We start from the raw sequence: 15,486 nt of genomic DNA on the forward strand, positions 1-15,486 counted from the left end.
TGGGGCTGAATCGTAACTTGCAAGCGCAACAAGACTTCCATTGATATCAATGCAAAAGTCAAAGTTAAGAGCGCCTATCTTGTTGGGATTTTTCCCATAAGGATCATATAAGCAGCATAGTCTGTCAAACCTCTTAAGATGGTGATACACAGTGATGCATAGAAACTGAGCAGTTTTATTGCATAGTGTGATGAGGATGACAGGATTATTCCAAAGGAATCAGAATGAAGAACTACAGCACACAATGGACAGACAAACACAGATCACACACACACACTACTGGCAGTTCTCTCACTCAAACATGGCACACAATGATTGACAATATGACATACATAGATCACAGCATCTTTAGTCATTCTCTTTTTGGGTCTTTTTTTTGTTGCGTTTGTTGCGTTGCTTTTTAGAGTGCACATTATTATGGCACTTGGGTAGAAGCTGAGCGCTTCTCTTAATAGCATAATAAACATCCTTTTTAAGAACAAAAGGTGCACTGTATAATAATACATCACAACCATACATGATTAATAATAATAACAATAATACACAATATCCCAAATACACTCTTGCTACAAGTCCAGTCCACCTCTACTAACCCTCAGATTCCCATTTCCTAGACTGCAGTCCAGAATACTGAGGATTCCATGGATACAAGGAACTTGATCTTCCTTCAATGTTGGAGGGAAGTTAAGTCAGGGGAGGGGGGCAGTAGGGGCTGACCCAATGGTGGCACACTATTTAGGGAGGAAGAGAAGGGAATAGGGTGTTGGTATCAGGGTGTAGAGGAGCTTTCACCTCACACTTACACACTAAAATGGGAGAGGACGGGGAGCGGTATCTCCACATCCTCTTATACAAGTCTTTCTCCTCTCTCCTCCCATTGGCTAGGAGTTTCTCCCCTGCCAACAGCAGTGTCAATCATAAAACCCCCATAATATCCCAGTGTAGCAGAGCAGTGCAGAGTTATTTTAAACCAGTCTTTTCCTCCAACCTACTGTATGTGCTCTGGTCCGGCCCTAGTCAGTCACTCTTCCCAAGTTAGTTAGGTCCAACTGATTGTGTCCATCCATCCATCCATCTATCCCGTCCGTCTGCCTGTCTGAATGTCTGTCCATAGTAAAGTGGAGTTAGTGTCTGTAACACAGTGGAGGTCCCTTGGCGGGACCTGGTCCCGGGTTTGGGCACCACGCCGTACCCCTACACCCCCTAGGTCTTCTCTTCGCGCTCTGTCCGCCTCCGGGTGATGTTACGAGGCTTGATCTTCAGTGAGAGCTCCCACAGCGCCTCCTCGGCCAGGTGGTCGCTGAAGTCGTTGAAGAAGCACACAATGTCGTCGTTGCGCTTCAGCTCATAATGCCTGGGGTGGGTCGGAAAGACAGACATAACAAGTTGATCAACTAGATGCTGATGGATAAGCGATATAAATATGAACGCTGGAAATGGTCCACCTTCTGTTGTATTGGGGTTAATATGAAGGTTTTGATATAAGATTTGGTTCACTGCTTACCTCACGTGGGATGACTATTGTAGTCTTATTGATTGACATGAAATAGACCAAGGAAGGCAACTGATGGGTGCCACAAAAAAGCCACAAAAAAGGAAACACAGTGGCTCAGCAAGCCTACAAAAGGGGGGGGCCACTGCCAATTGCCCATCCCTGAAATAGACCATATTTATCTGTTTGGAGATTTGTGGATGCTTTTCTCCTGGGATGACCTTTCTACTCACACTTGCTGGAAGCGCCTCATGCTGTCCAGGATGTTGAACTGCTGCCAGCGCTTAGAGAAGTTGACCTTCCCATCGATGAGATCAGGGTTCCCCAGGTGGACGAAGGTCAGGTCCTGCAGGATTAGACCGCTGGGAGAAGAGAGGAGGATGAGTTTAGAGAGGAGAGATATAGAGATAAAGACAGACAGTCCTATGAAGAGTAGACTAAAACCCAATGTGATGAAAAATCACCCAGCTCAGGTGTACATATACACAGACTTACAGGTATGGGATGCATGGAGGCTCCACGTCGGCCAGAGCTGCCCGGTACACTCGGAAAGACGACGAGCTGTCAATCAAAGTGCAGTATTCCTCCAATCCCTGGGAGAGACCAACAGTGTGTCACAATGTGTTATACCCATAGTATATTAAAAAGAGATGCCATAGAAATACAAATACAATACATTTGAGTGTGGATATCTACTATACCCATATCACATTCCTGTATGTTAGACTTAATACACTACTGTTTGAATCACCTCTGATGTCTGTTTCTGCCACTCCAGTCTGCGGATGGGGGCTGAGTCCAGGGCAGACAGTATTGCCAAGTACGAGTTGAAATTGTTCAACTTTCTTAAGTGCTACATAAGAAGAGGAGAAATAGGATAAGAACAGTTGTCCAGAGAGTTAGTCATTAACTAGGTATAGTAAGTTATATTAGGGTTTGGTCGGGGTAGGCCGTCATTGTAAATAAGAATTTGTTCTTAACTGACTTGCCTAGTTAAATAAAGGTTAAAAATAAATATATATATTTAGTTAACAGGAAGAGCTGTGGTTGTATGAATGTTGAGGTTGGTCACCTTCATGATCTTAATGAACTTGAGGAGCAGCTTCTCTCTGTCCTGGCCTTTCTCCTGCTGAATGATTAGAGAGCGCACCCTAGAGGACAAACACAAACAGTGTTCTGTGAGAGAGAAAGTGAGACAGTGTGTGTCATTTCTTTTGCCATTTTGAGGTGTTGAACAGCCATTGCAAAGCTAGGTGGCTTAGGAGTGATTAGGTCTATCTGGTGGGAGTTATGTAATGCATAGACAGCCTGTAAGTATAGGCTCAGGTCCAGCTCTCACCAGTAGCTCATATTATTAAAGTGCTCTGTGAACTGAGTCAGATTGGGACTCTTTTCCTCGTTCTGTTCCTTGGCCCAAAGCAACACCTCAGGAATCTGAGCAGACAGAGGAAGAGGGAGAGATATAGGGTTAGATCACTGTAGCACAATCAGAATTGGAAGCAAAACAAGGACAGTAAAGGGCTCTCTGGTACCTCGATGTTGTAGAAAAGTTCTGCATCCAGAAGCGTGAGCTGATCTGCGATTTCATGGCTGCGGAAGTCATGCAGCGTTCCGGGCCTGTGGTCACACACACAAAACCACTTAATGACAGAAAGTAAACATGGATGGGAACAAACAAATGCAAGAAGAGGTTGTCATAGCCCCTCCCATTGTCTCCTGACCCTTAACCCCTTGTTGACGCCTACCTGGCGGACACGCCCCGGGCGGCCAGCGGCTTGAGGGAGTTGGTGCAGCGCAGCAGCTTCTTCTGCTCCACCTTCAAAACAATAACAACAATTCATTTACAGACATACCATTCAAAATGCCTCCCAATCACAAGCTACTGCAGAATGAGAGCGTTTCCTGAATAGTCTAATTGACATTAACAATAGATCTATACACCACAGCACTTGTATTAAGTGCAACACAATGTGAAGGTGTTGAAGGGGATAGGTGTTGAGGTGAAGGTGTTGAGGTAGGTGAAGGTGTTGAAGGGGATAGGTGTTGAGGTGAAGGTGTTGAGGTGAAGCTGTTGAGGTAGGTGAAGGTGTTGAAGGGGATAGGTGTTGAGGTGAAGGTGTTGAGGTGAAGCTGTTGAGGTAGGTGAAGGTGTTGAAGGGGATAGGTGTTGAGGTGAAGGTGTTGAGGTGAAGCTGTTGAGGTAGGTGAAGGTGTTGAGGTGAAACTGTTGAGGGGGACTGACGTCAATAGGGTACTGACGTCAATAGGGTACTGACGTCAATAGGGAATTATCAATGGAAATAGTTGGTTTTCAGGTCAACGCCTGTTAGGAATGTCAGTCCTGAACTCATAGCTACGTGTGGCACGTTCTCATTGGTCCAACCTGAAATAGGACACTTGTTATTTGTCCATCGGCCCAGTTGTATTGCAAGGAATTCTAATTGGTCAATCACAGGCTAGGGCTGGGCTATAAAGTACATCCTGTCCCTTTGTTCTGTGGAGAGAATCACTGAGGACAGGGAAGGAATGACTACCTACCTCTCAGCATAACATTATCCTCTTCGAATAAACCTATTTTCCTCCCTCTGATTTGCATTGTGGTCTGTGTTATTAAAGAATAACATCAACTGCTAAGAGTGTTTAGGTGAAGGTGTTGAGGGAGGTGAAGGTATTGAGGGGAAGGTAGTGGTGTTGGACAGACCTTGTCCAGGATGTTCTTGCGGAGCACGCGGGCCAGGCTCAGCTCGCCGTTACACACCAGCCTGAACACCAGGTCCATCAGCTGCTTCAGGATGTCCTCTGTTAACTCCACCAGACTGATGGAAAGGGGAGGGGAGAACATTAAAGGGAGGAGAAGTTCATTCACTTAACACTGAAAGGTAAGTTAACATTGAGGGTTGTCTGCTTCCAACACACTCTTTGGAAGTCATTTCTATTCTGTTGGATCCCCAGGGCTATCTACTGCCTAGAAGGATTGGAGCTTAAACAGTGAAAAGACACTTCTGTGGCTGTACTGACAGTCTGAGTAAGGTACTGTATATAATATGTGGCTGTACTGACAGTCTGAGTAAGGTACTGTATATAATATGTGGCTGTACTGACAGTCTGAGTAAGGTACTGTATATAATATGTGGCTGTACTGACAGTCTGAGTAAGGTACTGTATATAATATGTGGCTGTACTGACAGTCTGAGTAAGGTACTGTATATAATATGTGGCTGTACTGAGAGTCTGAGTAAGGTACTGTATAGATTCTATAGAATATGTCCATCCATACTCACCACAGTTCGTCCACCAGTCTAACGAGCACAAAGAAGGTGTTCTTGCTGACCCGCTTCTTAAACGTGTCTGGACTGTGACAGAACCTGGTGTATGTGGTCCATGGTCAAGGAGAACACTGAAATGACCTGCACTCTCAAGTATTACGTCCCACATTCACAGAAGTCACTTTAGGTGTCAACATAGTAGGGACACAATCCCGTTTACCTACACACCTTTTCTGTATTTATCTCATCACCACAAGCCAAATCCATTCAGTTGTTAGTATTCCAACACACAATATTCTAGCTGGTGGCGACCAAAAAAGGATATCTGTAGTGGAGCTTCTTAATGAGGTCCTCTGGGCTGATGAAGGTCCTGTATGTGGTCAGGAAGACCTCACAGTACAACACTAGATCTGGAAGGGAGCAGAGGAGAACACCACCCCTTTAGTCCACCCCTTTAAAAGTCCACCCCAAATCATCGGAGGTTGACAACTAACGATGGATCATCTCAACTTTAGAGAACATGGATGACATGAATTGATGGGACACGTCTGGTAACCTCTGATATTCAGAGAAATAAGCTGGTCAAGACATACTTTAGCTATTCTACAACTTAACATTTCACTGTAGACCAATTTAACAGACAAAAAGCGTGATCAGATCCCTCTGGTTTGAACGACATCTACGACACACACACACACTGTGCCACTGACCCAGAACCACAGTAACACACATTTTAATAGGGGCTGATGTCGAACGGTGGTAAATGCTACCTACCTTTGCGGTCTGTCTCTGTGGCGTGGACTAACAGAATATCCCCTGATCCAGCACGCACATCAGGTCCATCGTCATTCTGAGAGAAAGAGAGAACGAGAGAGATGAAGGGAGAGATGAATAGATGGAGAAAAAGAGAGCAGCGAGAGAGAGAGAGAGAGAGACAGGAGGGAGGCAAGGCAGATCGATAGAGAGGGATGAGGCAGATAGAGAAAGGAGAGGGGAGAGAGGGGAGCGAGGCAGATGGAGAGATAGAGAAAGAGGGTTAGGGAGAGATTTTATGAGGATTAAGGCAGGAATGCAGTCTAGTCCAAAATGCAGCTCTCTCCTCTCTATCCATGCTCTCTCTCCCTCGAAGCCCTGCACCAGCTCCACTGACGAGAGAGCGAGAATGAGAGAGTAGGGGGGAGAGAGAGAGGGCTGCTATACGCAGGACATACACTGATCACACAAGCAGACAGATCCCCAACAATACTACAGTTGTCCTTTGTTGCTTAACCAGACCTCCCTCTCTCTCTCTTTCTGACCTTGCAGAATGGACACACACACACACACACACACACACACACACACACACACACACACACACACACACACACACACACACACACACACACACACACACACACACACACACACACACACACACACACACACACACACACACGTCTGTCAGACTGCACCAAAAAGGAAGGGGAATTTGAATGGAGAAACATCCCCTGCAGTTCCTCTAGAGGTCAGTAGTAGACTAAGAGAAAGAAGGAATGTGAGTGAAATGTGAATATCACCAGTGTGAAGGTTTCTTATGTCAGAGTTTCACATACAGTATGTAACATGAACAAAATAGCATTTAAAGAAATTGTAGCCAAAGACAACCACAAGCTTTCTAGAGACAATGCTTACTTAGCCAATAGACATGGGTAATAATGTTAGTTCAGTCATGAATGAGGGCAGCATTACCTCCTGTTTGAGTGTTATCCGGGACATGATCTCTTTGTGGTCGATGAGAGAGAGCTCATCCACTTCCTCCTCATCGCTCTGGACCGAGTCTGTCGACTTCTGCCTCCTGCTGACAGAAAGACCGATAGAAGCACCATTAGGTCTGTTTACCTAAACTTACATACATAAACATCGAATGATTACATAGAATAAAATTGTTACCCATGATAAATGTTCCATCCAAATTGCACTGGTCAGAAGGGGCTTAGTTTCTTCTAGTAATTCTCTCTCTATGCTTACATAGACCTAGCATTGGTCATTAATCAGTATCCATTTCATTCAATTGCTGTTTTACCTTCTAGGATCACCAGATCAAGTAAAGATATTACGCCTGAAGAGAGGAGAGGGAGTGTTTATGCAATGTGACCTGAACAGTCACTTTATCCCATACCTGTCCTTGTCCAGAGCCTCCTTGCTATTGGAGGAGTGCATTTGTGGGGCGGGGTCTTGAATGACATCGTCAGCAGCGATTGGCTGTGAGGGGCAGAGTAAGCTCTGTCAAGGTAGGTTGAGGAGCAGGAATCATGGAACACCAACACATAATTTACACAAAGGCTGTCTCCATCAAAAGAGTTGAAATGGAGTTAGCTACCCCTAATGTAATAGGTAGAAGTTGTCATTAAACACTGATACAGATATTTGCTCATCCCCTTAATGGTTACAGTTAGTATTGTTGCAATAATCTGATCCTAGAGCTGTAATTTCTTCAAGAAAACAGTCCTAAACTGCCTTACGTAGTCACATGTTTATTTTCCCAAGCTTTAGCACAAGACGTTTGGCATAAAGCAGGTTTTTAAAGGATCAACGAGTTTAGTCTGCTTTGTGCTTTCATTTTTTTGCCATGGAAAATCAAGTATTGTAGTATCGTGACAATCCTACTAGGTTGAGTGCATTAGTTACTTACTCTGAGGCAGTGAGGCAGCTCCAGCTCCCCATTGGCCTGGCTGGATGAGTACAGGTTGACATACTCGCCCTCGCCACCCTCGTCGACGCTCTACGGGAAGAGAAGAGGGACACCATGATTGAGAGGGACGGCCACAGAATAATTTAGCATAGAACATACTGTGGGGACAGCAAACTCAGGGCTACGGTGAGGTATGGAGAAGCACTTCTACATTGAGTTGTATGGTTGGATGTGTCAATAATTGGCCACCAGGTGGCACTGGTGTACATGATTAGTGTTTAATGAGTGTACAGTATTTCAGTATAATGTGTGTCTGTTACACATGACGGTGAACAGGTGAAACACAGTCAAAAGTTCTATGGGTTCCATTTAGATCCACAACTACAATCAGTCAGGATAATACAATAAGCAGTAGTCAAGAATCACCAAAACAGGAGGAAATCTTTCACTATGGTCCACAGTTTAGATGCTTACTGGATTACAAGATAAATGTTCCTGGAAATCAATGAGTCACCAACAATGTTATTGTCTGACGGGCATCCACCTTAAAATGACTCCTTATTACTGAAACATATCTCCCTGTTATCGTCTGTCTGTCTGTCTGTCTGTCTGTCTGTCTGTCTGTCTGTCTGTCTGTCTGTCTGTCTGTCAGCTCACCACTGCCGAGGTGCGGAGGAGAGAGTCAGTTAGAAGAGAAGTGGTCTCAGGAGGAGGAAGACAGATGGCCACAGAGCCCAATGAGTTGGCCAGGGAACCGTTGGGCCCGCCCCTGCTGCCATCCAATATAGTGGCATTGGTCAAGGCGACCTGGTCTGAACTCTGCGATTGGTAGGAAGTAGGAAAGGAAACCAGGAATCAGGAGAGAAGGACAGTGTTATGACAGGTTGAGAAAATAAATCAGACAGAATTAAAGCTGAAAAGTAGAAAGAAAAAAAGTCCCCATCAGCACCTCCTCTCCTGGAATAAAGTGGATGTATGGTTCAACATACTGCAATGGACTGATATCAATCTTTCCATGCCTTCCATGTGACTGTATGTGTGTAAGTGTGAATCAGAGTGTGTGTTTGTCTGAGATTGTGTAGTCATGGCGACCAGGTGTGCAGATTCCTGTGAGGAGGAGAAGCAGAAAGCTAGTAACCTGCTGTAACATGATGTGCACTGTCTACCAACCCTGTTAAGTACAGTAGCGGTATATGGGCCAAATCAGAGAGGAAGCCAAGCCAGTGAAAAGCCATATTACAACCTATGGTGTGATAATTGCGTTGTTTGCTCTATAACCCATTCGTTCATACGCCAGCGTGGTAAACAATAAGGCCGTGACAACAAAAAGACAACAGTGGCAGAATAAATTCAACTACACATAGGCTTGTTTCATCACAAAACCGTAGAGCAACATCTGTCCTGTGAAGTCCACAAAGCAAATACTGCATGTAACAAACAGTTATATCACCTGCAGCATGGTCAAGCAAGTTAATGTTTTTTAACAGCTTACTCTTACTATACAACTACTGATTTAGAAGCAGAGTTACCGGAAGGCAGCACAGACAACAGGAGCACTGCCTCCACTATTCCAGCTACATTTCAACTTAAACATTTAAAACATCAACAAGGCTAATGCAGTGCATTCGGAAAGTATACAGACCCCTTGACATTTTCCATATTTTGTTACATTACAGCCTTATTCTAAAATATATATATTTTTAAATCCTGTCAATCTACACACGATGCCCCATAATGACAAAGCAAAAACAGGTTTTTATACATTTTTGCAAATTTATTACAAATTAAAAAACAGAAATATCACATGTACATAAGAATTCAGACCCTTTACTCAGTACATTTACTTTTGGCAGCGATTACAACCTTGAGTCTTCTTTGGTATGACGCTACAAGCTTGGCACAACTGTATTTTGGGAGTTTCTCCCATTATTCTCTGCAGATCCTATCAAGCTCTGTCAGATTGGATGGGGAGCGTCGCTGCACAGCTATTTTCAGGTCTCTCCAGAGATGTTTCAAGTCCGGGCTCTGGCTGGGCCACTTAAGGACATTCAGAGACTTATCCTGAAGCCTCTCATGCGTTGTCTTGGCTGTGTGCTTAGGGTTGTTGTCCTGTAGGAAAGTAAACCTTCGTCCCAGTCTGAGGTCCTGAGTACTCTGGAGTAGGCTTTCATCAAGGATCTCTCTGTACTTTGTTCCAGTCATCTTTCCCTTCAATCCTGACTAGTCTCCCAGTCCCCACAGCATGATGCTGCCACCAACATGCTTCACCGTAAGGATGATGCCAGGTTTCCTCCAGACGTGACACTTGGCATTCAGGCCAAAGAGTTAAGTATTGGTTTCATCAGACCAGATAATCTTGTTTCTCATGGTCTGAGAGTCCTTTAGGTGCCTTTTGGCAAACTCCAAGCAGGCTGTCATGTGCCTTTTACTGAGGAGTGGCTTCTGTCTGGCCACTCTACCATAAAGGCCTGATTGGTCGTCCTTCTGGAAGGTACTCCCATCTCCACAGAGGAACTCGGGAGCTTTGTCAGAGTGACCATTGGGTTCTTGGTCAACTCTTGGTCAACTGACCAAGGTCCTTCTTCCCCCCCAACTGCTTAGTTTGGCCGGGCAGCCAGCTCTAGGAAGAGTCTTAGTGGTTCCAAACTTCTTCCATTTAAGAATGATGGAGGCCACGGTGTTCTTGGGAACCTGCAATGCTGCAGAAATGTTTTGGTACCCTTTTCCAGATCTGTGCCTCGACACAATCCTGTTTCGGAGCTCTACAGACAATTCCTTCAACTTCATGGCTTGGTTTTTGTTCTGACATGCACTGTCAATTGTGGGACCTTGTGTAGACAGGAGTGTGCCTTTCCAAATCATGTCCAATCAATTGAATTTACCACAGGTGGACTCCAATCAAGTTGTAAACACATCTCAAGGATGATCAGCGGAAACTCAATTTCGAGTCTCATATCAAAGGGTCTGAATACTTATATAAATAAGGTATTTCAGTTAATCTCTAAGAGACAGAACGTGTCTACTTTCTGAGCAGTATGACGGCTGCGTGGTCCCATGGTGTTTGTACTTGCATACTATTGTTTGTACAGATGAACATGGTACCTTCAGGAGTTTGGAAATTGCTCCCAAGGATGAACCACTTGTGGAGGTCTACAATTATTTTTCTGAGGTCTTGGCTGATTTCATGGGAAAATCAAAAGATGTCAAGCAAAGAGGCACTGAGTTTGAAGGTAGGCCTTGAAAAACATCCACAGGTACACATCCAATTGACTCAAATTATGTAAATTAGCCAATCAGAAGCTTCTAAAGCCATGATATCATTTTATGGAATTTTCCAAGCTGTTTAAAGGCACAGTCAACTTAGTGTATGTAAACTGCTAACCCACTGGAATTGTGATTATTATTGTGATTGTGAATTATAAGTGAAATAATCTGTTTGTAAACAATTGTTGGAAAAATGTTGTGTTGCAGAAAGTAGATGACCTAAACGACTTGCCAAAACTATAGTTTGTTAACAAGAAATTTGTGGAGATGTTGGAAACCGAGTTTTAATGACTCCAACCTAAGTGTATGTAAACTTCCGACTTCAACTGTATATCCATCCTGCCCTGCCTTCCTAAAATCTTCGAAAGCCAAGTGAACAAACAGATCACTGACCATTTCGAATCCCACCTTACCTTCTCCACTATGCAATCTGGTTTTCGAGTTGGTCATGGGTGCACCTCAGCCACGCTCAAGGTCCTAAACAATATCATAACCGCCATCGACAAAAGACAGAACTGTGCAGCCGTCTTCATCGACCTGGCCAAGGCTTTCGACTCTGTCAATCACCGCATTCTTCTCGGCAGACTCAATAGCCTTGGTTTCTCAAATGACTGCCTCGCCTGGTTCACTAACTACTTCTCAGATAGAGGTCAGTGTGTCAAATCGGAGGGCCTGTTGTCCGGAACTCTGGCAGTCTCCATGGGGGTGCCACAGGGTTAAATTCTCAGGCCAACTCTTTTCTCTGTATATATCAATGATGTCGCTCTTGCTGCTGGTGATTCTCTGATCCACCTCTACACAGACGACACCATTCTGTATACATCTGGCCCTTTTGACACTTAACAAACCTCCAAACAAGCTTCAATGCCGTACAACACTCCTTCCGTGGCCTCCAACTGCTCTTAAATGCAAGTGTAGACATGGTTAATGTTGTAAATGACATTTGTAGCTGGAAACGTCTGATTTCTTTTAATGGAATATGTAGATATTCCATAAAAAATCTGCTGTTTCCAGCTACAAATGTCATTTACAACATTAACAATGTCTACACTGTATTTCTGATCAATTTGATGTGATTTTAATAGACAACAAATGCGCTTTTCTTCAAAAACAAGGACATTTCTAAGTGACCCCACACTTTGAACGGTAGTATACTACTGGTGTGCCAGCCCTGCAGCCTCCAAAATGGATTAGTTCACTGAGACAGGCGTCAATCAAGACGTGCCATAATTTTGTCTCGGCAGACGAATAGCCTATCAACCAATATTTGTTAATTTTTTTAATGTTTTTATTTAACTAGGCAAGTCAGTTAAGAACAAATTCTTATTTACAATGGAACAGTGGGTTAACTGCCTTGTTCAGGGGTAGAACGACAGATTTTTACCTTGTCAGCTCGGGGATTCAATCTAGCAACCTTCCGGTTTCTGGCCCAACCCTCTAACCTCTAGGCTACCTGCCGCCCCACAAACCAAGCAAATCGACCAGTCGAGGCTAAATGGGGTCAACCCTACATAGATCACTGATAAAAACCACACACAGGCGGGCGTGAACACACCATCCCTCCCACACACACACACACACATAAGAGACACTAAACCTAAAGCAACATGGGTATGCAAAAGTGGAGTGAGAACGGATGAGGATGTTTCCACTGAAGACTAAGGACAGTTTATATTCTTTCCACCTAACAAAATGTTCTGTCTATTCCCCACAATGTACAACCATAAAACATACTAAACAACACACACACAGAGAGAGCGGAGCAGAAAGATTTTCCACTGAAATGGCATTGTTGGCACTAAATCGAATTACTAAATTAAATATATTGCATATATTTTCTATTTCCTTCCAGACCTCCCATCCTCATGGCATCCCCCCATAACATCACGCCCCGAGGACTTGAGGAATGTGAACATTCCATTGGCACAAACACTGGGAGGGGATTGAGGGGTTGGGGGAGACATGAGAGGTGTAAGAGAGAGAGGGGGAGGGTGAAGTAGACTGGGAGCGGGAGAAAGGTGGTTTTAAATTGTAAAGTGTACAGTAATGTTTATTGTGTAAATTAAGTTGGATTTGATTTAGTGGGAAAAAATGGTTTGAGGTGAAAAGGACTGAGAAAAGGAGAAGAGCGGTAGAGGAAGAAGAAGGGTAGATGAGGAAGAAGGGTAGAGGAGGAAGAAGAAGAGCAGGAGAGGGAATCTGATTTGCATCAGGCCAGGTCCAAATCGAGTGATTCCACAGGGACACATAACTTCAAAGAGTAGGGCATTCAAATCAAATTTTATTTGTCACATACACATGGTTAACAGATGTTAATGCCAGTGTAGCGAAATGCGTGTGCTTCTAGTTCCGACAATGCAGTAATAACCAATGAGTAATCTAACCTAACAATTCCACAACTACTACCTTATACACACAAGTGTAAAGGGATTAAGAATATGTACATAAAGATATACGAATGAGTGATGGTACAGAACGGCATAGGCAAGATACAGTAGATGGTATCGAGTCCAGTATATACATATGATATGAGTAATGTTGGGTCCGTAAACATTATATTAAGTGGCATTGTTTAAAGTGGCTAGTGATAAATTTTTTACATCAATTTTTCAATTATTAAAGTGGCTGGACTTGAGTCAGTATGTTGGCAGCAGCCACTCAATGTTAGTGGTGGCTGTTTAACAGTCTGATGGCCTTGAGATAGAAGCTGTTTTTCAGTCTCTCGGTCCCTGCTTTGATGCACCTGTACTGACCTTGCCTTCTGGATGATAAAGGGGTGATAGCGGGGTGAACAGGCAGTGGCTCGGGTGGTTGTTGTCCTTGATGATCTTTATGGCCTTTCTGTGATATCGGGTGGTGTAGATGTCCTGGAGAGCAGGTAGTTTTCCCCTGGTGATGCTACCCTCTGGAGAGCCTTACGGTTGTGGGCGGAGCAGTTGCCGTACCAGGCGGTGATACAGCCCAACAGGATGTACAACTGTAAAAGTTTGTGAGTGCTTTTGGTGACAAGCCAAATTTCTTCAGCCTCCTGAGGTTCAAGAGGCGTTGCTGCGCCTTCTTCACCACGCTGTCTGTGTGGGTGGACCAATTCAGTTTGTCCGTGATGTGTACGCCGAGGAACTTAAAACGTTCTACCCTCTCGGCCCATCAGGAAGTCCATTACCCAGTTGCACAAGGCAGTGTCGAGAATTTGGAGGGTACTATGGTGTTAAATGCTGAGCTGTAGTCGATGAACAGCATTCTCACATAGGTCTGTCTTCCTCTTCTCCAGATGAGTTAGGGCAGTGTGCAGTGTGGTTGCGATTGCGACGTCTGTGGACCTATTGGGGCGGTAAGCAAATTGGAGTGGGTCTAGGGTGTCAGGTAGGCTGGAGGTGATATGGTCCTTGACTAGTCTCTCAAAGCACTTCATGATGACGGAAATGAGTGCTACGGGGCGGTAGTCGTTTAGCTCAATTACCTTAGCTTTCTTGGCAACAGGAACAATGGTGGCCCTCCTGAAGCATGTGGGGACAGCAGACTGGGACAAAGATTGATTGAATATGTCCGTACAACACCAGCCAGCTGGTCTGCGCATGCTCTGAGGACACAGCTGGGGATGCTGTCTGGGCCTGCAGCCTTGCGAGGGTTAACACGTTTAAATGTTTTACTCACATCGGCTGCAGTGAAGGAGAGTCCGCAGGTTTTGGTAGCGGGCAGTGTCAGTGGCACTGTATTGTCCTCAAAGCGAGCAAAGAAGTTATTTAGTCTGTCTGGGAGCAAGACATCCTGGTCCGCGACGGGGCTGGTTTTCTTTTTGTAATCCATGATTGACTGTATAGCCTGCCACATACCTCGTGTCTGAGCCGTTGAATTGCAACTCTACTTTGTCTCTATACTGACGCTTAGCTTGTTTGATTGCCTTGCGGAGGGAATAGCTACACTGTTTGTATTCGGTCATGTTTCCGGTCATCGTGCCCTGGCTAAAATGCAGTGGTTCGCGCTTTCAGTTTCACGCGAATGGTGCCATCAATCCACGGTTTCTGGTTTGGGAATGTTTTAATAGTTGCTGTGGGTACGATGTCGCCAATGCACTTGCTAATGAACTCGCTCACCGAATCAGCGTATTCGTCAATGTTGTTGTTGGACGCAATGCGGAACATATCCCAACCCACGTGATCGAAGCAGTCTTGAAGCGTGGAATCAGATTGGTCGGACCAGCGTTGAACAGACCTGAGCACGGGAGCTTCCTGTTTTAGTCTCTGTCTATAGGCTGGGAGCAACAAAATGGAGTCGTGGTCAGCCGAGAAGAGGGCGGGGGAGGGCCTTATATGCGTTGCATAACAATGATCCAGGGTTTTACCAGCCCTGGTTGCACAATCGATATGCTGATAGAATTTAGGGAGTCTTGTTTTCAGATTAGCCTTGTTAAAATCCCCAGCTACAATGAATGCAGCCTCAGGATATGTGGTTCCCAGTTTACATAGAGTCAAATAAAGTTTTTGTCAGGGCAATTGATGTGTCTGCTTGGGGGGGGAATATATACGGCTGTGATTATAATCGAAGAGAATACTCTTGGTAGATAATGCGGTCGACATTTGATTGTGAGGAATTCTAGGTCAGGTGAACAGAAGGACTTTAGTTCCTGTATTTTGTTATGATCACACCACGACTCGTTAATCATAAGGTATACCCGCCCGCCCCTCTTCTTACCAGAAAGATGCTGTCGGCGCGATGCGTGAAGAAACCAGCTGGCTGTACCGACTCCGATAGCGTGTCTCGAGTGAGCTATGTTTCCGTGAAGCAAAGAA

The 15,486-nt window shown here is 44.6% G+C and overlaps 1 protein-coding gene across 3 annotated transcripts in view; it reads right to left on the reverse strand.

Annotated features, from left to right (window-relative positions):
* Positions 1-155: 155 nt before the first annotated feature.
* LOC139408416 (Rap guanine nucleotide exchange factor (GEF) 1b) overlaps positions 156-15,486 on the reverse strand; it is a 71,014-nt gene continuing 55,683 nt past the window's right edge. The window contains exons 13-28 of one of the 3 annotated variants that reach the window (XM_071152266.1): positions 8,090-8,260; positions 7,433-7,522; positions 6,920-7,002; positions 6,490-6,595; positions 5,533-5,608; positions 5,084-5,168; positions 4,774-4,866; positions 4,194-4,308; positions 3,238-3,308; positions 3,025-3,109; positions 2,832-2,926; positions 2,565-2,643; positions 2,244-2,345; positions 1,988-2,085; positions 1,726-1,854; positions 984-1,354 (exon numbers count right to left, since the gene is read on the reverse strand). In XM_071152266.1, coding sequence (XP_071008367.1) covers positions 1,204-1,354; positions 1,726-1,854; positions 1,988-2,085; positions 2,244-2,345; positions 2,565-2,643; positions 2,832-2,926; positions 3,025-3,109; positions 3,238-3,308; positions 4,194-4,308; positions 4,774-4,866; positions 5,084-5,168; positions 5,533-5,608; positions 6,490-6,595; positions 6,920-7,002; positions 7,433-7,522; positions 8,090-8,260 — 1,629 coding nt within the window. In that variant the 3' untranslated portion in view covers positions 984-1,203. Of the gene's footprint in view, positions 1,355-1,725; positions 1,855-1,987; positions 2,086-2,243; positions 2,346-2,564; positions 2,644-2,831; positions 2,927-3,024; positions 3,110-3,237; positions 3,309-4,193; positions 4,309-4,773; positions 4,867-5,083; positions 5,169-5,532; positions 5,609-6,489; positions 6,596-6,919; positions 7,003-7,432; positions 7,523-8,089; positions 8,261-15,486 lie in introns of all 3 variants that reach the window. The other 2 variants (XM_071152264.1, XM_071152265.1) reach the window with 2 other exon arrangements.

This window comes from Oncorhynchus clarkii, chromosome 5, assembly GCF_045791955.1.
Source record: "Oncorhynchus clarkii lewisi isolate Uvic-CL-2024 chromosome 5, UVic_Ocla_1.0, whole genome shotgun sequence".
NCBI lineage: Eukaryota > Metazoa > Chordata > Actinopteri > Salmoniformes > Salmonidae > Oncorhynchus > Oncorhynchus clarkii.